This window comes from Diachasma alloeum, unplaced genomic scaffold (assembly GCF_001412515.2).
Source record: "Diachasma alloeum isolate Michigan unplaced genomic scaffold, Dall2.0 Dall_scaffold_00299, whole genome shotgun sequence".
In the NCBI taxonomy this organism is placed as follows: Eukaryota; Metazoa; Arthropoda; class Insecta; order Hymenoptera; family Braconidae; genus Diachasma; species Diachasma alloeum.
In genome coordinates this window covers 103,385-127,146 of record NW_021680438.1, presented here as the reverse complement: position 1 = coordinate 127,146, position 23,762 = coordinate 103,385, and the positions used below count along the sequence as shown (strand labels likewise).

Below are 23,762 nucleotides of genomic sequence, written 5' to 3'. Positions count from 1 at the left end.
TTTCGGGGTTATTACAATAACTTCTTCCCTTCGGGTCAGGAAGTTAAAAATCCTCCAAAAATATCTGGAAAATATATTAAGACGATGAGCCTGAAACTGATGAAATATTCCCCATTAGTATAACGAATTAAAGCGAATTTGCAGCATGTGAGATCATTTTCGAAGTTTTCACATGCCTCAAAAATATTCGTGCTTTCTAGAATCGAATATTTGATCAGATTCAGCTTCACATTAATGCAAATCGAAACTTAATTTTCATAATGAAATAAAAAACATTCCGTCAGTACCAAAATTACCACCATTTATTACCATCGAAAAAATTTCGCGGGAAACTGGATAATTTGTGTACACTCCATGAAATTCAATATCAAATTAAAACGCGATGAACTGAATTTACCACTGGCTAAATTTTCTCTCCCAATGGCTTCAGATTTTCAGCATGAAATACAGAGCAAACTCCAATCCCACGAAATGGAAACTCTTCCCAGTAATTATCAACAATGTACCGTCTAAAATTCCCCGGAGAATTCTCCCCAAACAAGACTCCAAGAGAATTCAAATAGTTTCCATCCAAATTCCCCGTGAAAATCCCACAAGCCTAGTAACTCTCAAACAAAAATAAACTCACCCAAAAATTCCGAAAATTCAAAAAAACGGACGACCCATCCGAATTCCGGGAAAATGTCAACGTATTACTCACCGGCTGGAGTTACACGAGTTCACATGACCGAATGCAAATACGTGTGCCCAACCAAGAGAATAGACAAGACAATTTTGGATAGCAACCGCGAGTAAATACGAGACAGAGAATAGCGTGAATCGTACATCATAGCAGTAATGCCAGTTGGTATTTGCTGGCTCATATATCCAGTAAGTAGGAGCAGAGAGGAGACGCGTTTATCCTGGTAACCCACGTGCCAACGAATTTTTCGCCCCAAAAGACTCCCCACAAAATGGCTGAACCGAAAAATGCACGAAATTTCACACGGAAAATTTTTCTATTAAAAAAAAAATCCTGCACGTACATCGAGAATTACTTTAAAATATTCGACAGAGTGAAAAGTAAAAAAAAAATAAAACGCACGAAACGACAAAAAAATGATATATGGCTTCCCGGTGGTGGCGTAGGGATCGGGGGTGAAATAAAAAAATTCTCCCTCAGACTGCACCAGCACATATTCACATTTTACGTTCATGAAGGGCTGGTGAAAGTGCACACTTATTCCCTGGAATTACACTGCATGTATCGTGCAACGTGTTTACCAGGAGAATACTGTACCTACATGAACGAAAAAAAGAACGGGGCCAGAGTCACAGAGGCGAATGAGAACCCACATATATGCTTGGGGGAGAGAAAGGGCGAGAAAGAGAGAGAGGGAGAAGGTACGGGTGAAAAAGAGCGAGAGAGCCCCCAACAAAGCCTTGCGCTCGCTTTCACGTCTAAGGCACATGGCAACGTATATCCACGGATGCGCGCAAAAATTTTTCGGCACGTCCATTACTCTAGCCGTTGGTGAGTGCCAAGGTACTACTCTCCTCCTACCGCACCTCTCTATCCCCTTTTCCTTTCTGCCCACTCCTTTCAGTATGAGTTTGCATGTATTTTTGATCGTCTCGTGGCCTGGATGCAGCTCCAAGCCAAAGGGGTATGAGTGCACAATGTGAAATGTTTTCAAGATGACACTTGTGACGATGAAGAGGGAACTGAAAATCATTTTTAGACGTAAATCATTTTCCATCAGGTTCTCTCTTTCTCTTATTCTCTAAGTTCGGGACAAAAGTTGAAGGGAATTGATGGACGTATAAATCGAGGGAACGAGAGTTTCGGAAAATTTGAAACATAGATTTGGGGATTAAATTGTTGAAATTTCTGCGAAAAGTTTGTAAGGCAGAAGGAGGAACGGTGAACGAGATGAAAATGGAAGGAATAGTCTTTCATGTAAATCCAGAGATATGTATTTGAAAAAATTCATAAGTGATGGCATCTAGACGAGTTTGGAAATTTAATCGGTTGAAATGTCATTTTTATATCAATGTGAAACGTTCTCCAGATTAATTGTGAGGATGAAAGCTAAAAATTATTTTCAGACATCAATCATTTTTCCACAGCTGCTCTCTTTCTTCTCCAAGTTCGGGACAAAAGTTGAAGGAAATTGATGGACATATAAATCGGGAGAACGAGAATTTGAGAAAATTATTACTATTATCATTTTTTCGGATTATTTGAAATTTATATTTGAGGATAAAATTGATATTCAATTTTATGCTCAGGGTTACCAGGGTTACAACGGTCAAGAGGGTCAAAATCCCTTATTTGATTATAAGTGTTTTTTTTTGAACAATAGAAATTGGAATTTCTGCGAGAAAATCGATGAAATATTTTTTTTATACCTCCAGAGATAAAACGCGTATTTTTAAGTTGAAAAAATTGATATTTTTATATCAATGTGAAATGCTTTCCAGATTATTTGTGAGGACGAAAGCTAAAAATGATTTTCAGACGCCAATTATTCTCATCCATCTCCTCGTCTGACTTTGGAGCAAAAGTTGAAGAGAATTGATGGACATGTATTCGCATATTTTAAAATTAAGTTTGAACTTGGAATTCTGGGAATTTCCTCCAGCAGTTTTGAGAGAAGCATAAAGAAGAGCGAATGAGATAAAAAATGAAAAACAGTTTATTATACTTCTAGAGATAATGACCTGTCTTTTGATAGTTGAATAAATTGATAACAAATGATAAATGTGAAATGTTTTTCAGAATAATTGCGAGTATGACAGCTAGAAGTAATTCTCAGACGTCATAAATCGGGAGAATTTCAGTTTCGAACATTGAAAAAAGTTCCAGAGCAGACTGAGTAGTGCGAGTGAAATGATAATCGGAAGAACGGTGTAACACCCCTTCAGAGATAACGACGTGTGTTTTTGATAACTAGAAATATTGATTTGAAGCGATGTGAGACCGCATGAGTTCCCGAGTTTCGTTTCATCGACCGCCATTTTTACATCACTGTGAAATGTATCCAGAACATAATTGTGACGACGACCCGGGAACTAAATTATTTTTAGACCTCAATCATTTTCCGCGCCTTCCATTTTCCCTCTCTCATCTAACTTGGAGGAAAAATTTGGAGTGAAGTGATTCCCGAAATAAATAAGAACAAATATATTTTAAATACTGTGAGAGATAACGGCGATATGGCATGGCACTAGACTAGACCGTTCTGAAAATCTTGTCTGACCGAATGCTACATTCGATTTACATGTGAAACGTTTCCAAAATGACAATTTTGAGAATAAATGAAGTAAAAATCAGTTTTCAACATTAATCATTTCCCTATTTTCTCTTCTAACTTTAGGACGAGAGTTTGAGCGAATTAATGGATACAAGATCTATACGCGCGCTCACGCGCGCGCTGATCTATTTATTTGTTGAAATGAAGAAATGGAATTCATTGAATTTCATTTCCTCATGAATACCTTGTAAATATTGATAATGAATCAAAGAGAATTCGACTAATGATTGAAGTGAATAGCGAAGTAGAGTAAAAGAATCTATAAAGAATTTTTCATTTTCACTTAATTATCTTCAATTTTTTTAAATAATCGGTCTCCATAAAAGGACAGAATTTATTAATTTCACCGATAATATATATATACATGTGAAATATATATATATTATATATATATGACGTGAAAAAAAAATTTACCTCTGAAGAATTTGAAATTATGTCACTGAAGAATTTGAAAATGCCGCGTTTTTTTGTGAATAACTTCGTGTCACATATTGACCAATCAGAATTAAGGATTAGCGGCAGTTTCGAGATATTTCGATATAAAACAATTTCACGTTTCGTTCATCTTTAGTAAATACAAGATATAAATCAAGAGAACGAGAGTTTTGAAGCTCTTAAGCTTAAATTTGAAGACAAAATTGTGAAAAATCCCTTCAAGAAAAGAATAAATAACCTGGAACGACATGAGACTTAAGAGATTAGTTTTCCTCATTCCTATAGATCACCACGTGTATTTTCAACAGTTAAAAATATTGATACGCAGCGATATTTTCCTCTCCTCTGACTTAGAAGAAAAATTTTGAGCGAAGTGATTCCGGAAATAAATAAGAACAAATGTATTTTAAATACTTTGAAAAATAATGACGATATGGTATGGTACTAGACGAGTCTAAAATCTCGCCTAACCGAGCGCTATGTCGATTGAAATGTGAAACATTGTTACGATGAATATTTTGAGAATAAAGGAACTAAAAATTATTTTTGAACATTAATCATTTCCCCGTTTCTCTTCTAACTTTAAGGCAAGAGTTTGAGTGAATTAATGGATATATAAATCTAGAGAACCAGAGTTTTGAAGATCTTAAGCTTCAATTTGAAGATAAAGTTGTAAAAAAGCCCTTCAAGAACAGAATAAGAAATTCGACTAGGTTGTTGGTCGCTCGCTCCCATTACGGATGGATTCAAGTGGGTATGACCCATTACGTGTCGAACCAATAACTTCCCGACCAATTCCCATTTTTCTCTTCATTACACTGAGAGAAAAAATTTCTAAAGAATAGAAATTCTATGATTGATCCAAATCGTTGATCGACTTAAATAGTCGCAAAACAAAATGGTATTGTAAGACACAAATATCGATTTAATTTTAATGTTTTCGATGGAAAAAGAATGAGATCAGTTATCTAAACTTTTTTTTTTTTGTTACTATCTACTTTCCAGCACATGCAAATCAATGTCTGTATTATCAGATAACTTCTTCGAATGAAGCATGTAATTATCCAATTTATCAGCGTCACGATATCCCGCAAAAGAATATCTGTTCGATTGAAAGCAGAATTCATGGATGCAATAAAATATTCATTTGGTTTATGAATAACATATTGTTGGATACTCATTGATGCGAGACTTTCGCGGCGAGTAGTTTCTTGTTTACGACAAACGCAATTCATCATCATTTGAACTGATTATTTTTCAATTGCAATTGTGAAAAAAAATAAACAAAATATACTATACTATAACAAAATCGATTTCATACAATCCAATTTTGGTTTAGTTCAAATCGATATTTGTGTCTCACAATAGCATTTTGTTTTGCTACTGTTCAATCGATGAACTATTTGGATCAATCATAGAATTTCAATTTTTTTAGAAATTTTTCTCTCAGTGTAGAAAGAAAAAACGCAAATTTTTTAATTTTCACCCTGATACCAAGAAAACGGCTGAGACGATTTGGCTCAGAATCCAATGGAAATCGAATGACATGTAGTAGCATCGACTACACTAAAAAAAAATCAAAACCCATCATTATTCTCGGCAAAATTGTTGAATTTTCAAAGAAAAGTCACTTTTTTCGATTTTTTAACAAGTTTTATGCGAATAACTAACGAACCGCTGGGATGATCCTCTTCATTACCTAATCAGTTTTAAGTCACATTAACACGCATCACGATTGAAAAAAAATTTTTTTGAACCGGTTCATTTGTTCAGAAGATATCGTTGGACAAAATTATGTGTTACATACGTACACACACACACACGCACACACACACATACAGACAGATCTTCAAAAACGTATCAGAATGACTCTAGAGGCCACGAAATGTGGAGAAATCATGGAAATTTCACATTCGATTTTCGGGGTCATAGCAATAACTTGCTCCCTTCGGGTCGAGAAGTTAATAATCTCGAACGAGATCAGAATCAAGGAACTAGTTTTACACATTCCTACAGATAACCACGTCTATTTTCTTCAGCAGTTAAAAATATTGATACACAACGATACGACACTGGATGCGTCTGAGAATGTCGTCTAATCGAACGCCATTTTGATATCAAACTCAGTTACGACATATTTACAATAGTCTTTCTTCGGGTTTGCTGATAAATATTATATTTTTTTTCACCCACTCGTTTCACACACTCGCGATCAAAGTACTACCCTGATAACCGGCACTAATGACGATTGTTTTATGTCCACATATGTTCAACGGCGATTTATCTCCCCATTTTCCGTTTCTCTCAATGCCTGCAGTTTCAAGAAACGAGTACTAGAGTATGTTGCATGTAATCTCTGGTCAGAGAGATAGTTCGTTAAGTCAATTGATAAATTTGATTTTCAAATCGTTCAACGATACTACCTAGACAATTTAAATTGCCAAGTATTTTTTCTTTTCAATTTCCATTCAACTAATGAATTTCGCGAGACAAGCCTCTGGTGACGTGGCATACTCTGGCCTTCAAATTAAATTCATAAATAAAATATTTCACAAAAGAACGAGAAGTTGCTTTTCAATTCAGAGATGAGTGTTCTCAAAATATAATCGACAATCGCGAGAACGATGATAATGATTGCTAAGCACTGAGAAGGTCGACGAAATACAAGTAAACGTTGAATTGTAAATTGCGTCATTATTTAATACGAATTCAATCGTTTTTGCAGAACTTCTCGGTTGCACTCAATGTGACACTCTCCACCGAATTACCCATTCACTGGTAATATTCGAAAGTAACTTGCTTTAACTGACACTACTGACAGACAATCGATTTCACTGAAATGAAAAAATTCCATAGAAAGAAAAAGTAATGGCAAAAAAAAACACTCACCGCAAAAATGAAAACCCTCCCATGAATGTAAAAATAGCAGAAAACACATCTGTGGAAATCACCAGTGGAGGAAGGAGAAATAAAAAATTGAATTTTTGCTTTAACCCGTATTCCCAAGGCACTCCTGACGAGTTGCATCACCTTTCTAATGCTTCCACGTCATCGTGCAAAGGCTTGTTACCCGTTAAATATATCACTAATGCTTTCAATCACTTGGAGAGCCCCGAGAGTAACCACTGAATTCCCCTGAATATCACTCTTCAATTCACAATTTCATGACTCATAAAGAAAAACCTCAAATTTCGCTCAACCGTCGGCAAAAACACGTCATCAAGAATTCGCTAATCGCGAAAGTTCGAGCTCACCATGAAAAAAAAACCCTCCCACATCCTCGCGAATTCATTTTTCCTGCAGCAATTCACCGCGAGAAGAATAAAAACTTCATCCACAGAGCAATCCGAAAAAAAGAGCCTGAATTCTTCAGTTCCACGTTGAAAATTGAGGACAATCAATAATCCCCAGATGTCACACTAATGCAGCGTTCGTAATCACAACCAGAAATATACAATTTCAAAATCACAAAACGAATCTCCAATAGTTCCATGACAACTCACACCACCAAATAATCCCATGAAAGCTAAGTTCGCTGACGAGCAAATAAATTCTTGTTGTTTCATGTGTTATCGATGACTCGATGATAACAATAACATTGCACCGTTACTCCACCACTTTTTTCACAAGAATTTTTCGCGCTGATTGCATCACAAGGCACGTACATACAAGCAGACCTCAAATTGCGCGATTAAAACGCGTAAATGAATGAAATCCATAGAAAATACGGTGGAATAATGACGCGACGCAGTTGGCTCGTCATCCTCTCGCGAAATTCAGTCACAATCTCCTGAGAAACCCCCGACGAACGTCTCCTTCAACAACCCCCGTAAAACCAAAACTCATCACTTTGACTTTCGAATCCACCCAACTCGAAAAATACCACGTACACCGACGCATTGGTAACGCACCCAGAGTCCACACAAGCCTTCGCGAATATCAATTCAAACGCAACACTGTGCATCGTCGCACCCGCGTCACGCTCCAACGAGGACGCAGCATTTCGATGCATTATCACCATCCCCGAACGCATCTAGTCATCACACCATTCGTCACACTCTCATCATCGTCCTAAAAAACCCAGTAAAAACTCCAAAAACAGCACCATCAAGACCCAACGACATCCCGAGAGCCCAAGGCGTCGGTGTAAATTCTTGTAACAAAAACCTAAATCCCTTCCCAGCACTGCCCCCCCCCCTATGCGAAGCCCCCTGATTTCGTAAAAAAAGAAGATACTGAAAAATTTCCACAGCGGCGAGAATCCGAGGGCTCACCTCATCATCACCCGGATTACGAGAAAAATATCTCCCACATTATACACCATTGCACACTCCAGATAAAACATTTGCAGGCATATTCCACCACGCACAATATCACACTCGTTAGGCCTCAGCATCCCGCCCCCCAGGCGCAGCAAGCCCTCACCAAAGAGGAATAAAAACTCAAGAAAAACGAAAAAACAACTGCACCTCACGTTACGTTTGCTCGGACAGAAAGAATACGAGCCACGTACACACACGTACCATTTGCTTATTTTTAACCAAGAACAGATTTAGATGCAACTTTAATACGTACAACTCGTGCCTATTAATGCACCGTCGGCTGCAGGGTGACAAGTTCACCCAAAAGTCTCACAAATCAAAGCTAAGCCCCCAAAATGCATCCAACTCCCAACAGCAAAAACGTAAAAAACATCTCAAAACAATTTTCGCTATTCTCACTCAAATCACTGTTCCTCACTCGTGTCTCACTGGAACTAATTCACCTCTGCGTACCCAGCGCAAAGTTTTAACATTGGTGCATCACACAGATCTATCTAAACCGAACTCAAACACAAAATTCAGTTCACAGAGATGCGAAACAGGGGCGCGTAGACGAGCGCAAGGTGAACACCATCGTTTGAAATTCGACATCGGACAAATGCGTACCCCAAGCGTTTCAACTCAAAAAAAAAATGCTCAATGTTTTTTTGTAACCCCTGGACGGGTGTCGGACGAGAAACATGGGGCGTTACACACAAAAAACGTAACCATTTTGCCTCATCTCTCTCTCCTCCACTCTCACCAAACACCATTCTCTCCCTCAGTCGGTAAACACGTACACCATTTCGTGGCACACAAAAACATTAAACCAAACTCCGATGCATCATAATAAAGAATAATTGAAATAATGGGAATAAATGGTGATGGTGAAGAGTTGCGAACCTGAAGCATCCGGTATCATCCCCTGATTAATCACTCCTATGTCCCCGGACCACTGACCGACCCCAAAACCCTAAATAAATGTTATTATTGTATAACAAAAAGCGATACGTTGTTCCTCGGGCGTTCTCGCCGGGTCAACGTGCACTACTGGAGACAGAAACACGGTTTTCTGTTGGAAGAGAGCTAGCTCGCGCACAAGGAGGCGGCGTAGTCGCCGCGTCCCACGATGGAAAAAAAAATTTGAAACTTAATTTCGTTAATTCCACTGTTCCCGATTCATTCACCATTTCCCCGGTTTATAAACAATCACGAGAGATTGAACACTGGATTTTAGTTTTTTCATCACAAAAACATTGAACATATTGTTGATAGCACTGTGGAGATGTACGTTGCAGCGTAATTCTCTTCAATTTTCTCCCATCAATTTAACTTCTGCTCTCCCAACTCGCCCACTGATCAGTGATAAACAATAATGAACGTTACACCCGCGATATTTGCAGGACTATTGAACTATGAACACGAAAAAAGTGGAGATTTATGTGGAATCAGTGCAGGTGTTCTAGTTGTTAGCAGCAAGTATACGTATAATTCGAAACGAAAAAAGTTGTAAATTCCTTCAAGCCAAGAGGAGAAATCCACCAAGAATACTCAACGACGAATCAGACAAATTCGAAAGAGGATAAGCCCTGGAATTCGTGATGCAGAGTCATCAATGCAATGACTCTGCATGTGTGTTAGTGGCGGAGAGGGTGGTACAGAAGAAGCATCCATCGTCCTGTCACGAGACTGACAAATAATCTGCGAACTTAACGACGAAAAAAGATGCACACACACACAAAACCCCCCCGATAATTCATTAAATTCACATATCAAATAAAGAGAGACGCGCCCAGGGCGTTGAAATCCTTACCACGTTAACTCTCCCGTCGGTCACACTCAGTATTCCACACAAAATCACCTCAATCTAAAATTCTCCATAACCACATTTTCATACAACTAAATTAATTCCAATGACATATCGAATAATGAGGATAATGTGGAAGGCATTAAACGATCACCAGGGCATTCAGCACAAATATACAACACGTTGAGTTGGGCATTGACACAAAAAAATCACACACTACACGAAATAATACCCGCGACTTCAAATGCTCGTACGTGAGACTTCGTGTGCTCACGATATATTCATTTAATTGATTTTTAATATCTATTCACTATATTAACGTTTATATGATTCTTTAAAAACTCTCCGTACGTGTATTTCTAGTTGATGGTGGCCGAATTCGGTGCGTAAACGGTCCCGTGGCGTTTTCAGGGCCGCCAGGTTAACGTCACGGAGGGAGAACACACACAGACACAACCATAGATCGAAACACCGTGGACGGACGGACGTAAGGACGGACGGTTGGCCGGGCGCAGAGCGAGGCACGGTACAACAGAGACGAAAGAGGGGAAAAGAGCGCGGCCGGGGGGAGGGTCACGACGGCTGTAGTGGCGGCGGCAGGGGGGGACTTAGTGCTAGAAGTGTGCGAGAGAGGAAGAGAGCATTGAGGGGGGTTAAGGCTGAAACGACGTCGACGTTCTCTAGAGGCGCGGTGCGCCGGTGGGGTGGGGGGGATGTACCGCTATAGCAAACGAGCATGAGAAAGAGCCATATCGCGGTGGAGGGCGGGCGAAAATGTTGGAGTGGAAGAGAAGGGGAGTTGCGGCAGGACAGGGATGCATCACGGCGGGGCCCCCGATGGCGCTACAAGTTCGAGATTAGAGTGGATTTATTTTCTCCGAGAATTGCATTCAATGGAAATTTTAATAATTTTCCGATGGGTTTTTCAGCGAGGTTTGAAGTGCTCTGAAAATTTTCAGACGATTTTTTTCGTCTCGGGGTTGGAGAGCGGGACTTGAGAAGGGGACGAGAGAGAGAGAGAGAGAGAGGAGTATGCACCTGTTTTGAATTCCTGATGAAAGGATTTTTTTTCTTCCTTCTGAGCGAGGGTTTTGATGATGATTTTTAAACCCTCGGTGCAGGAGGTTGTCGATGTCGAAGTGATGCCCCTGAGCGGAGTTTTAGACGACAAGTATTTCGTGTTTTCTTATTTTTCGTTCTCAGAATTACACGTCCAGGTTTTAAACAGGTACGGGTTTAGAGGAGTTGAGGATGGCTTTCTTTCGCGGAATACCACTCGACTGAGGATGTATTTGCATCCCGTGTTTTTGTTGTATTGTTGAACACTTGCACGTAACACTGGTTATTTTATATTGGTGTAACTGTATTCGGGGGGATTTTAATAATTGCATTGGTAGATGTACTTGTTGGTGGACATACGTTGTATTTGATACAGCTGAATTTGTTCAATTGGTGGTAATTGCTGATATTCTTCGGGGATAAAAATTTATCGATGCAACACTGGTGAAATCATAAAGCAATACACACACGTTGTTTTATGAAGGAGAGAAGTTTTGCGCGAGAACGGGTCGCAAGCAACGTTATACCCAAGTACCTCGGCCGTTCGGAGCGAACGAACGGGCGTACTGTGTGTGGCTCTCCCCGACTTAAAGGGGATGGGTCGTTTGAGGAATACTTTATAGTGGACGCTCTTTCGCTGAAATTTCACATTGTGACTTGAAATATAAAAAATTCACCACAAGCAATTTTGCCCTTTAGTTGTGGAGTACTGAGGTGAATTTTTTTTTTACTGTAATTGTTATGCATTTCAGTATACTATGCATGGGACAGACGAATTCTGTGGCATCGGCGTCCACATCTTGGCTTCATGATCAATCAAAAATGTTCATCAAAGGCGATCGACGTTAAACATGCAACTTTATTCAGGATATTTTTAATTTTCGCATTTTTCATCTTCTTTTCCTATGAACAGATTTATTCGCTATGTTCAGTACAGTCAACTTTGACGCGTAGTGACTTTTTATTAGATTTATACCCGGCTACAAGCCATTTTGCGTGTTCAAGCAAAAATAACCTGCTGCGACCTCGAAATCTAAGTGTTTCTTCGAGTCTAGTGTATCCGGATCACTTTGGAGTGAAAATTTTTTCACTCAGTACTTTTTCACGTTTTTTTTCTTTATTTATAGTACGAATGCCTTATTTATAGCTCCACGTAGGCATGCGTAAGCCGAGTTTATCGAAAATTTTTGAGACAGACTCTTATCTCGAGATGTGGCAGTCCTGTGGCAACATGGGGGGAAAATATATATAAAAATCATCACGGGGAGAGGGGAAAGGCATTTTGACTCGGTCCAATGAAGCAGCAAAACGTTGTCTTCGTCTTCACGGTATTTTCTTTATCCCCATTCCCTCCGCCATTCGTTTATCATTTCAATGTTTTTTCCTCTCTATCTCATTTCTTCTTTCTTCATTCAAGACTGGCATTTTTTTTCGCCACGTACTCTCGCAATACGAGAGTACGCGTAGAACGCCAGTGGATACCCGGATATAACTTCATCGATCCAACTGCTCGTGTCTGCTGGATATAAAGTCGCGGGATCGTGGCCACACACACACATACACACACACATTCACACACATATTACTCTCCTCTTCTCTACCCCAGTAACCATCCTCCCGTCCTCCTTCATTCGCTCTATATCTATCCCCATTCCATCATGAACTTTCAGCGAAAGTTTTCAAACAGTCGAAAAATTTCGTGCAACTATTCATTTGACGATGGAAAAATCGTTCAAAATTCCCCTCCGCGATTACCCCACTCTTATCATCCTGAATTAACCGAGTTAACAGTGCATACTACCTGGAAAAAAAGCGCCTCGTCAGGGGGAAACTTTTATCGAACACCGGGATGTTGAAATTTTTACGAAAAACCAAACTTTCAAAAATGGGGAAATCGCCGCCGCTGCGGAGTTAAAGGCTTTTTGTTATAAACTTGAGTGAAAAAAAAACCTTTCAAGTACCCGAGAATGGAGTGTACGGTCCTGAGACACTCGGGTCTCGTACACAGTCGAGCTGGCAGCGTGGCTGGGTGGGCATGTAGTGCGGCGAGGAGAGGTGAAACGGGCTGATTCCAGTTCGCGATCGCGGTGAGCGCGAGAGAGAGGGTCCGAGGGAAGAAACGCGGTGGAAGAGCGAAAGGGATTGCGTACGCCTTGGAGTTTGTACGTGCGAGAGGGGCGCATGGGGGGTGGAACGGGGTGGAATGAAGAGGAAGAGAGACGAGCGAAAAGCGAGGCGAGTAGTCGCGAAGAGCGGCGAAACGCTCGGCGGGGAACGAACGGATTGTGCGGGAGGTTTGCGGGAGGAGCGGGGGGGCTAGAGCGAGAAATATCGCGAGAGAGAGGTGGAGCGACGCGCGCAAGCAACACCGGCATGAGGAGCCAGGCAGTGACTTGGCAACCCTGTGGCTTTCGCGTTCAAACTCGGCAACACTGCTGGGGGACTCGAAACTACCGTCGGCGATGCTGGTTGCTGCTTGGCTGCGGGCTGCCTGTGCTGGCTTCATGGACGCCAGGCAATCGACCAACACCAGAAAACGTACAGCGCCGCAGTGAACGGCCAACCGGAGAAGGAAAGAATTCCGTTTCTGATGGTGCGATGAAGATGATGCCAACTGTTTGGGTTTGAGAGAGGAAGATGGCATGATGAATCGGGCGACGAGGAGAGGATGAGAGTGATGAGAGCAGATGAAATGAGAGGGGACTAAGCGCTAAGATGTACGGAGAAGAAGTCTCTGTACGTGAGGCGAAGTTCTTCATCGACCCCCTTGAATTTTTGAGGATAAAGTTTGGGGGAAAATAAATGGAGAGAGAAAATTTTATTTGGGATTCCGGGGAGTCGGAGTGAAATTGTGATGATTAGTTTCGGGCATTTATTTTTCTTTTGCTGCCGAATGGAAGCCTTGTTTTTAACTGATTTTTCGATTTTTTAATTTTGATTGTAAATGAATTTTTTTAGAAAATTCCACATATATACGGTGAAATTTGTAGATAAAAATCTGAAATTTTGGCTCATTGTAGCTATTATTGAGCTCAACTTTGGTGCGCTGTTTGAACAATTGGCTTATTCAAAATTTAACTTTAATTCAAAATTATGATTATGCCGATGTCTGGACGGATTTCAATTTTTTTTTGCAAAATACTAATCTCAGCAGTCACTATCTGGATCAATCAAAATATACATATCCGTTCATACAAAGTTTCGGAGATGTCGCCGTTTTTTCGTTTTTTAATTTTTTTAAATTTTTTTCACACGATAACTTGGGAAAAAATGGGGATAGCAAGTTGAAATTTGGTATGGTTCTAGCTCTTATAACACTGAAAGTTGGTATTTTGAATGTGCGTAATCGGCTGAAAGGTTCCTGAGATACACAACTTTTTGTGTAAAAATATTTCTTCAAATATCTCATGAACAACTTGAGGGATCCGTAGATCGGTATCAATCATTACTTTAGTAATATTATGAGAAGTTGCACTTTACAATAATTCAGATTTACTTATCTTCATTGAAATTTGCAAAATAATATAATAATTGGTAATTTAATTTCTCAATTATTGGTTGATAAAATATTTCGAAATTTAAATATTTAAATTGGTGGTTATTTTAATAATCGAAAAATTGGCGAGTAATATTAACAATCGGCTTATTCAAAATTTAACTTCAATCCAAAATTACGATTATGCCGATGTCTGGACGAATTTCATTTTTTTTTTTCAAAATACTCATCTCGGCAATCACTATCTAGATCAATCAAAATATACATATCCGTTCATACAAAGTTTCCGAGATATCTTCGTTTTTTCGTTTTTTAATTTTTTTCATTCTTGTACGCACGATAACTTGAGAAAAAATGGGGATAGCAAGTTAAAATTTAGTGTGATTATAGCTCTTAAAATACTGAAGGGTGGTATCTTCGATAGGCACAACTGGCCGAGCCGTTTCGGAGATATTCAACCATTTGTATAAATCTTTTTCATTGAAAGGATGAATATTTTCCTGTAAACATCGCATAGGAGGGAATTGCTACGGTCTCATTCGGAAGCTTTTCACCAATGGAATTGGTAGAAATAAAAAAAAAGAAAGAAGCTAATGACGCAAAAAGTAACGGTCACATGCCTTCTGTCGGATAGGCTCGAACTCCTGCTTGTTTTGGCGAGTTTTTGTTGAGTGGCAATTGCGGGGAAAGGAGAGGTGTCTGTCACACAAGTCCGAAGGACACGGGAGTATGATGATAATTACTGCCACGCACGACTATTGTATTGCGATCGTTCTCATGTTCTGAGCCAGCCTCCTCCAATGTTTTACTCCGTATTTTTTGGCATCATTTTCACTACTGCAGCCAGAGAGATGGAGATTAGACCGTGTTGGCACTTTTGGAGGTGTCTGGTAGGAGGTGGGAGGGGGCAGTAATAGCGACAGTACTCCCAGTTGAATAGTCGATAAACTCTGGGGACCGATGCATTATATCTGGTAACTGAGGAAAATAGCGACGCCTCGAGAGAGAGAACGCTGAATTTCGCTCTCTATGCAAAAATCCTGATACATGCACACACAATACAATCCGAAAAAGCTCTCTCCAGCAGTTGAGAGGTGAAAAAAATGGATTGAACCGCTGGAGCAAAAAGCCAAATGCCACAATATATTTTTGGATCGGAATGTTTGTGCACAGCCGGAATGAAAATAAAATGGAATACTATAGTCTGAAAAGAGACAAAGAGGACATTTCCGGGAATTTGAGATGCAGTTATTCATGAATAATAACTTAAATCATAATCTGAATTCTCGAATTAATCCTGAAGAATGAATATTGCAGGATTTTAATTTTGAATAAATTGCGAATGTGAGAGACAATAGTCGCCTGAATTCTCATAATTTCCGGGAACTCCCATTATCGCGTCAAATTAAAATTCAAATTCACCTTTAAAAAAATTGAATAGAAAACATTAGGGAATTTGCTACAAAATTCTATTGGAAATCGGTAGAAAATCTATAGGAATTCTATTAAAATTCTAGAGAATTCTCGATAAAATTCTACTCGTTTTTTGCACAAATTCTATTAGATATTTGACAGGAGAAAGTCAATAGATTTCGATTTTTCTGTCTGAATTTTCTATTAAGATTTTTTCTATTAAAAATATTGGTGACGGATTTTCTGAGTTTTTCCGCTATATTTTATTTCCTTTTGCATTGCAGGATCCGAGTGAAAAAACTTAGTAAATCCATGTCCAAGTATTCTTATAGAAAAAATTCTAAGAGAATATTCATAAAGGAATATCGAAATCTATTGACTTTTTCCTGTCAAACATCTCATAGAATCAGCGCAAAAAACAAATAGAATTTTAATAGAATCCCAATAGAATTTTTTAGCGAATTCAGTAAAATTTTCTATTGAATTTTTTCATATGCGTTTTCATGGATTTTTTTAATGAAAATTCCTGTCTTCAGTTACAAACTCAAAATTCCCCACAAATTATTTTTCATTCACTTCAACAATTTCTTCTCGAAACCTCAGGTGGAAATTCCCACAGTACTAAGCACACCTCACACCTTATAAATAATAAGAAACAAAGCATCCACCGTCTAAATCGAGAGCATTACCACATTCAGCATGAAAATAAATTCAATAATCAATATAACCAGCGCACGTTGCACATCGTCGATATAATTATCACAGCCATCATACTGGTTGGCTGTCATTATTATTGTGATTTATTCGTTTGGGGAGTTGGCGTTGCTCGTTAGACGTACTGACAAGGACAGAGACAATTTTCATAGAGAGGATAATGCAGAAATAGCGTGCCAGAGGAGGCCGCACCTCAGAAAAACGATGATCCGCTGCATCAGCTTTGTAAATGCATCAGATACGAGAAGCGAGAAAGGAGACCCGAGAATAAAAAAAGGGCGTATTCTATCTTTTATCAAAAGGAATGGGGAAGAGCTGAAATGAATTTTCAATTGTAATTCCATTGTTGGCAACCGTTTTCAGTACATACTTTTTGGCTGAAATTCACAGTACACATCTTGGAAATTCGCATCGAGTCACAGTTCCAGCCGAATTTCAAGGAATTTTGTCATTGAAAATTCATGTGTTGATGAAAAATCAATAGAAACTGTAAATTTTACTTCAATAATTGTATGAAAAATTGAACGAGATGAGGAAAATTCAAATGTATAAATCCCTTAATTTTCAAATTATTTAAAATTCAAGTAAATTGAGGAATTCTTGTATTACAGCAGCTGAGAAATTATGAATTCTATGGTTTTTTCAGTTGATGTTGAAATTCCGTGATCACCTCTCCTAAATTCAATGTCACTATCCTGAAAATGATAACTAATCTAAACAACGGGCGTAGCCTTTCTCTTATCAAAAGGAATGAGGAAACAGAAAAATCAATTGTCAATTGTAATTCTGTTGTTGGTAATGTTTTCAGTACATACTTTTTGGCTGAAATTCACGGTACACTTCTTGGAAATTCTCATCAAGCCCCAGTTTCATCCGGATTTCAAGGAATTTCATCATTAAAAATTGACAGTTTGATGAGAAATCAATGGAAACTGTAAATTTACTCCAATTATTCCATGAAAAATTGAAAGAAATCAGGAAAATTGAGATGAATATATTCTACAATTTTCAAATAATTCAAAGTTTAAGGAAATTGGAGAATTCTCGTGCTCCAGCAGCGAAAAAATTGTGAATTTCATGGTTTTTCCAGTGGATTTTGAGATTTCATGGATTACCCATCCTAAATTCAATGTCACTATCCTGAAAATGACAACTAAACTAAATGAAGGGCGTATCCTTTCTTTTGCCAAAAGGAATGAGAAAGAACTGAAATCAATTGTCAATTGTAATTCCATTGTTGGCGGCTGCTTCCAGTAGATACTTTTTGGCTGAAATTTACGATTCACTTCTTGGAAATTCTCATCGAGCCACAGTACCACCCAAATTTCAAGGAATTTCGTCGTTGAAAATTTACAGTTTGATGAAAAATCAATGAAAACTGTAAATTTTACTTCAATTATTCCATGAAAAATTGAAAGAAATCAGGAAAATTCAGACGAATATATTCTTGAATTTTTGAATAATTTAAGGTATATTCCAAGACAATACCATCTAAAAATTGATCCCTATGGATTTCCGGAAAAAATTCTAAATGACTTAATTTATTGCATTCTCATATATTATCAATGAAGGCACCAATAACTGTTTGAATCAAATAAGAAATTATTCTTCTTATTTTTTTTCTCTCTTGTATACCTTCTCGGGTTTTTGCAATTTTCCCCTTATCCTACCCCCCCCCCCCNTTTTTTATTAAAGGATTTTATTATTATTCGTTTTTCTCTTTCGTATAACCTCACGGGTTTTTACAATTTTCCCCTTATCCCCCCCCCCCCCCCCCTGTACCGCATTCTTCGAAGGACGAGGGAAACCTTCACTTGATGGAAAAACCTGCCCAGGTAAAGTCGTCTCTTTTACGAGACCCTCGCTCAACAATGAAACTGTGAGATTGAGAGTGTTAGAAAATTTGGCGACGCAGTTTGGAAGTAAACCCAAGTTCCCCGCATACCAGTCTCACACTCTAATCACACAGCCATGGCCGTCGGTTAAACAAGAAATTATTTGTTAATTAATTGTTTGAATCAAATACGACATGATTTCACGACATTTCCATCCAGCAATGCGAAACAAAACAAAATATATCGGAAAAAACTTGGAAAATCCGAATAGAAAAATTCAATAGAAAAATTCAAACAGAAAAATCTAAATCTATTGACTTTTTTCTATCAATATCTAATAGAATCTGTGCAAAAAACACAGAATTTTAACGAGAATTCTTTCGAGTTTTAATGGAATCCCCATAGAATTTCTAGAAAATTCCAACAGAATTTTCTAGCGAATTCGTTAAGGTTTTCTATTGAAATTTTTCATACGTGTTAAACTGTGTAGTATACCTAGTTATCATTTTTTTTCAATAGTCTATGAATATTATAAACATTATTTATGAAAAATGTGAGGACAATCCTCGGAAAATCCTGTTTCCTAGGAATATACCTTAAAATTCAAGTAAATTGAGGAATGCAGGTCGGTACGTGACTTTTTGGCGCACCGAGAAAATACTAAACTTGGGTGTCTTTTAACATCATTTGGGTGTGTAGCGCCAAAAACACCGCGCCAAAAAGACCTGTTCCGAATGCAGGTATTCCAGCTGCTCAAAAACAGTGAATTCCATGGTCGTTCTAGTCGATTCCGAAATTTCATGATTCTCCCTCCTAAATTCAATGTCCCTATCCTGCAAATAACTACTAAACTGTCCATGAAATTTTGTTTTCTCTCTAACAAACAAGTATGCTCATTAGTTCATTGCAAAAGAAGAGGGCTCAAACCAGCTGTCTATACCCACATACTTTCCCTCGATTCATTGATGGCATTTGTTCTTTCCCGTCCGACATATTCGCTATCAATTTTCTTTTCGCCGGGCGTCCTTGACAGAGCACATAGAGCCAAACGATCGTGCGCGGACACACCTCCCTCTCTATCTTCCGATCTCCCCCCCTCCCCCCTCTTCGCCCGCCGACCAACCAACCCCAGTCTTATGCTCTTAAAACCAAAGGGTTCGTGCTTTTTATGCGCCTACGCATCTCGCGGACAGGAAACTCGGTGCCAAAAGCGCCGCAGCGTTGCCAGAAATGTTTTTCATGTGAATTATGAAACGTTTTTAAACTGTATTTTCCACAAATTCTCTTCCATTTTTCATCATTACTCCATGGTACATACATACACAGGTTTACACTTAACAGTGGTATATGGTCTTGGAAGCATGGTGTGACTCAGCATATAGTTCTCGTCGTGGGAGAAGAGTAATTAAACGCGCTCGAGCAAAGAGTAATTCCAAGAAGGGAGACAGTGAGAGACTTTGTTTTTTGCGGTGTGTGTGTGCGCGCGCGCGCGCGCGCGCGTGTGTGTGTGTGTGTGTGTGTGTGTGTGTGTGTGAGAGAGAGATCGAGAGCTTGGGAGATAGAGTTTTAGGATGGACAATGCAATGATGATGCTTGGCTTGGGTGTATGTATTTTTGAGAGGCTTCTTCAAAGGAGCATGGCGAAGTCTCTCAAAAGATCCTTGTGTGTATTGAGAAATGTTGACTGTGATGAATTAACCGCAACTCACTTCGCTATTCTATTTCAGGTAGTTTTTTTTCATTTTGTTGTGTTTGTGTTGTTGAAGTAAAGACATGGGTGGATAGAATTACTTGTGTTGTACTGGGAGAGGGAAGAATCTCCTATAGAACAATCCGTGACCGTGATGCTGGTCCTTTTTCTGGTTTTCACGCTAATGTCTCTCTTCCTGTTGAACGAATCTCATACTTTTTATACTCATTCGAAAGCTTATTAAATAAGCTTCGAATTGACATGTGAGTCATTCCATCTTGATCATTTTTCATCAAGTTATAGCACTTTTAGGCATAAATTGGTTTTCCGTGTTTTTACTTCAAAATCAACTTTGGCTGGTTTTTTTCTATTCTTTTACGTCAAATCAATCGGAATACTGATGTATCATCTTGAAGGGCAGTATAAGTTCTTCACATTGTGATACATTGAATTCAATTTCGTTGAAGTTTCATGAAGCTATTGGAGATTGTTTCTCTCTTGAACGTCATGCCACACTTTGAAATTCGGTTTTTTCATTCATTATTGGACCTTTGCACTTGACCGATGAGAATTTTCTATGCACCAATCTGACGATCTCAACGAGGTTTTCAAAATGGCGTATGATCTTCCACATTTCATCCACTTGATCAAATGTTATGGGTGATTATATTTCGAAATTGGCATGTCATAAATTGAAAATTTGCTATTTTTTTAGCATTTTGTCTTGAATTACTGTCTTTTGGTTCAATTATTATTAGAACTTTCATATCAGTTGTGTAATTCATTGAATAAGCTTTAAATTGCGAGGTCAATCATTCAAATTCAACAATTTTTCACAAAGTTATGACTTTTTGTTAAAACAATTTTTTTTTCACATTTTTCTTGAAAATTCTAATTTGCCTGTATTTTTCTACCCTTTTGAGTGAAATCAGAGGAAAAACAAATATATAATTTTAAAGGGCAGATCATTCTCGTTCTTGAAATTGTGATGTATTGATTGCAATTTGGTTGAATTTTCATAAAGTTATTGGAAATTACTTGTTTTTGGAACGTCATGAAATTTATTGAAATTTAAATTCAGTTCATTGAAATTCAGTCTTTTCACTCATTATTGGATCTTTGCACTTAACCTCCTAAGGTGAATTTCAATATCCCCACTCTACGGCCGTTTAAGTGGAATACCAGCATCCCCACTCGAGCGCCCTACTACGCTTTACTACGCTTTTCACCTTAAAGGGTTAAGCAATGAGGATTTATTATACATCAATTTGAAGATTTCAAGTAGAGCTTCGAAATGACGTATGATTTTTCTCACTACATCCACTTGATCAATTGTTACGGGTGATTGTGTGGCAATTCACGATTCCTTCAGCGTTTTAGTCGTGGATTGTTGTCATTTCCGCCAATATTCAGTGGCATTAATGACGTCAAGAATTAGTTTAAAAAATTGATTGAAGAATCAATTTCATGCAGCTTGGCTAGCGCGCGTAGCGCTCGTTTCGCCTAGTAATTGAAAAAAAAAATGTTTGAGGGAAAATGGAATTAATGAACATGATTGAAATTTATTCAATTGAGAGATGCAGAAAACTTCATCTCATTCACCCCCGTGGGGCATCTTCTCCACTCGCATTCCACTCTGGCATCATTAATATCGATTCGCGTCTCGTGGAATCAAAAATAGCGCCTCTACCTATCTCCAAGGAGGGATGACCAAGTCTCGCACTCCAATTGGTCCGCACGATTCCCTTTGGCCGATCGAGCTGTGACCCCTTGCACGCGTTCAACTCTTGCAATAATACAAGAGTTGTTCTCAAAATGTAATTGAAGTGGGGAGGAATGAAAATTCGTCGTAAAAAATGTGAATGCATTACACTCGGGGATAAACCAAGTCCTTGGAGATTGGATGTACGATATACAACTTGTTACTATTGTCAGAGAACAGAGGCCAATTGTAATACATTGAGGGGGGCGTGGTCAATGCCTTGGCCGCCTTGCGGTCGAAATTCGAACTAGCGCGAGCAGGCGACCGTCAGTACGTTTATGTAATCTCCCTTCCAAAGAATTGGATTAAGTCATCTAGAATAATTAGAAATTGTAAGGTTTTCGTTGAGATTTCATGGGTCGCTTCATCATGAAAGTGTTCATGCAAGAATTGTGTCGTTTCGCTGAGGCACAGCCTAGCAGTAGGAATTTTATTGAAAGTGAAAAATTACTGGAAGCAGGGCATGTAATTCAATGGGGACAAACTTCTAATGACAATACGTCTACAAATATTCATGAAGCACTTGCTTTCTGTCTACAAACATCCACTTTAAAAGGTAATCCTCATGAAATGAGTGGAAAAATTGATGGAAATGGGAGAGTGATTGAAATGACGTGTACTTGCAAGGCTGGACTCAGTGGAAGATGTAAACACGCCGTTGCAGTGTTGCTCTACTGCAACAGGTGATTATTGTTGATATTAATTTACTACTTGCGAAAAAACATTATGGTGAGATGAAAGATGGATGTTAAAGTTTTGATTTGTTTTTCAGAAACAATCTTGAAGAACTGAGAATAATAAGTTGTACTGATAAAAAATGTATTTGGAATGCTCCTCGGAAATTATTATTAGAAAATTATGATGCACAGCCTTTGATGAAACACGAATGTTTCACATTGAAAAAGAACAAGTTATTGGGAGATAATCACAATCAGAAAAGCCTCAAAATGCAAAACTCTTGTTTTTTATAGGAAATTGAAAGAATCTCACTGTTGGATTACGATAAGCTGAATTATTGCAGCCAGGCAAACTGCAAAATTCTCTATTTTTTGTTACTCTGATGTTGAACTCCATTTTTTTAATAGGAAAACAGTATTCTCTCTTCTTTCAGAATGACTATGGAACTGTGTTGACATGTATAAACAATATAAATTACAATAAATTCAATGAAAACCGGCAAGAAACACTCTTTTGTATACATAAACCCATTCAATGGCTCCAAGTCGCCTGATCGCACTAGTACGCATTACAGCCGGTAGAGCGCGTCATTCAGTGCTAGAGTTCCCAATACAATCGTTATCAGTGAAGCCTCTGGTAATTTCATATTTAATTCGTTATCGCACGATTTTACGTGATTTAACAAATTGAATGAATTTTGAATGAGTTTTTTTCATTCGGAATGCATCGAATGGTGAAGATGGAGGTCGGCCATTTTCTTGACGCCGTGAGTCTCCTTAGGAGAGATGCGTCAATCCTACACTGAGAAGAAAAATTTCTAATATCTGAACAAGTACTCACTTGACCCGTGAAGAGTCTCGTGCTTTAAGGTATATCCCTAGAAAACACGTTTTTCTTAAGATTGTCTCCACGTTTTTCATAAATAATGTTTATAATAGTCCCCAGGATGAAACAAGAATTCTTCAGTTGGAGATGGTGAGTGATCAGATCGGGAAAGTGGGAATTCTCACAATCCATTAAATTCTAGATATAACGCAAACTATATGATTTTATGGGAAGAGTTATGCTAATACTTAAAAAATTTTCTCGGAATAAGAGAATCTCATTCTGTTGAAAGACTTTTTTCTCTCAGTGTGAGCACAAAATTATTTACCAGGAGATTTCACGATTCTAGAAATTGACATGAGAATATGTTTTGTATCAAGAAAATCATCGTTGTCAAAAGTAATCTTTTCTCTCAGTGTGAGAAGATTCATAGCGTCAAGGAACTGGCGGA

At 38.5% G+C, this 23,762-nt stretch overlaps 2 protein-coding genes across 2 annotated transcripts in view; one reads left to right on the top strand and one right to left on the bottom strand.

Annotated features, from left to right (window-relative positions):
• The window catches only part of LOC107039405 (protein split ends), a 139,876-nt gene extending 129,616 nt beyond the window's left edge, over positions 1-10,260 (bottom strand). The window contains 1 exon segment of the mRNA XM_029126197.1: positions 9,846-10,260. The gene's annotated coding sequence lies outside the window, so the exon portion shown is untranslated.
• Positions 10,261-22,082: 11,822 nt separating this feature from the next.
• Positions 22,083-22,934, top strand: LOC107039392. Its single transcript, XM_015258973.1, has 2 exons — positions 22,083-22,491; positions 22,581-22,934. The coding sequence occupies exons 1-2, from the start codon at positions 22,163-22,165 to the stop codon at positions 22,777-22,779; spliced, it is 528 nt and encodes a 175-aa protein (XP_015114459.1). The 5' UTR covers positions 22,083-22,162; the 3' UTR covers positions 22,780-22,934.
• Positions 22,935-23,762: the final 828 nt, after the last annotated feature.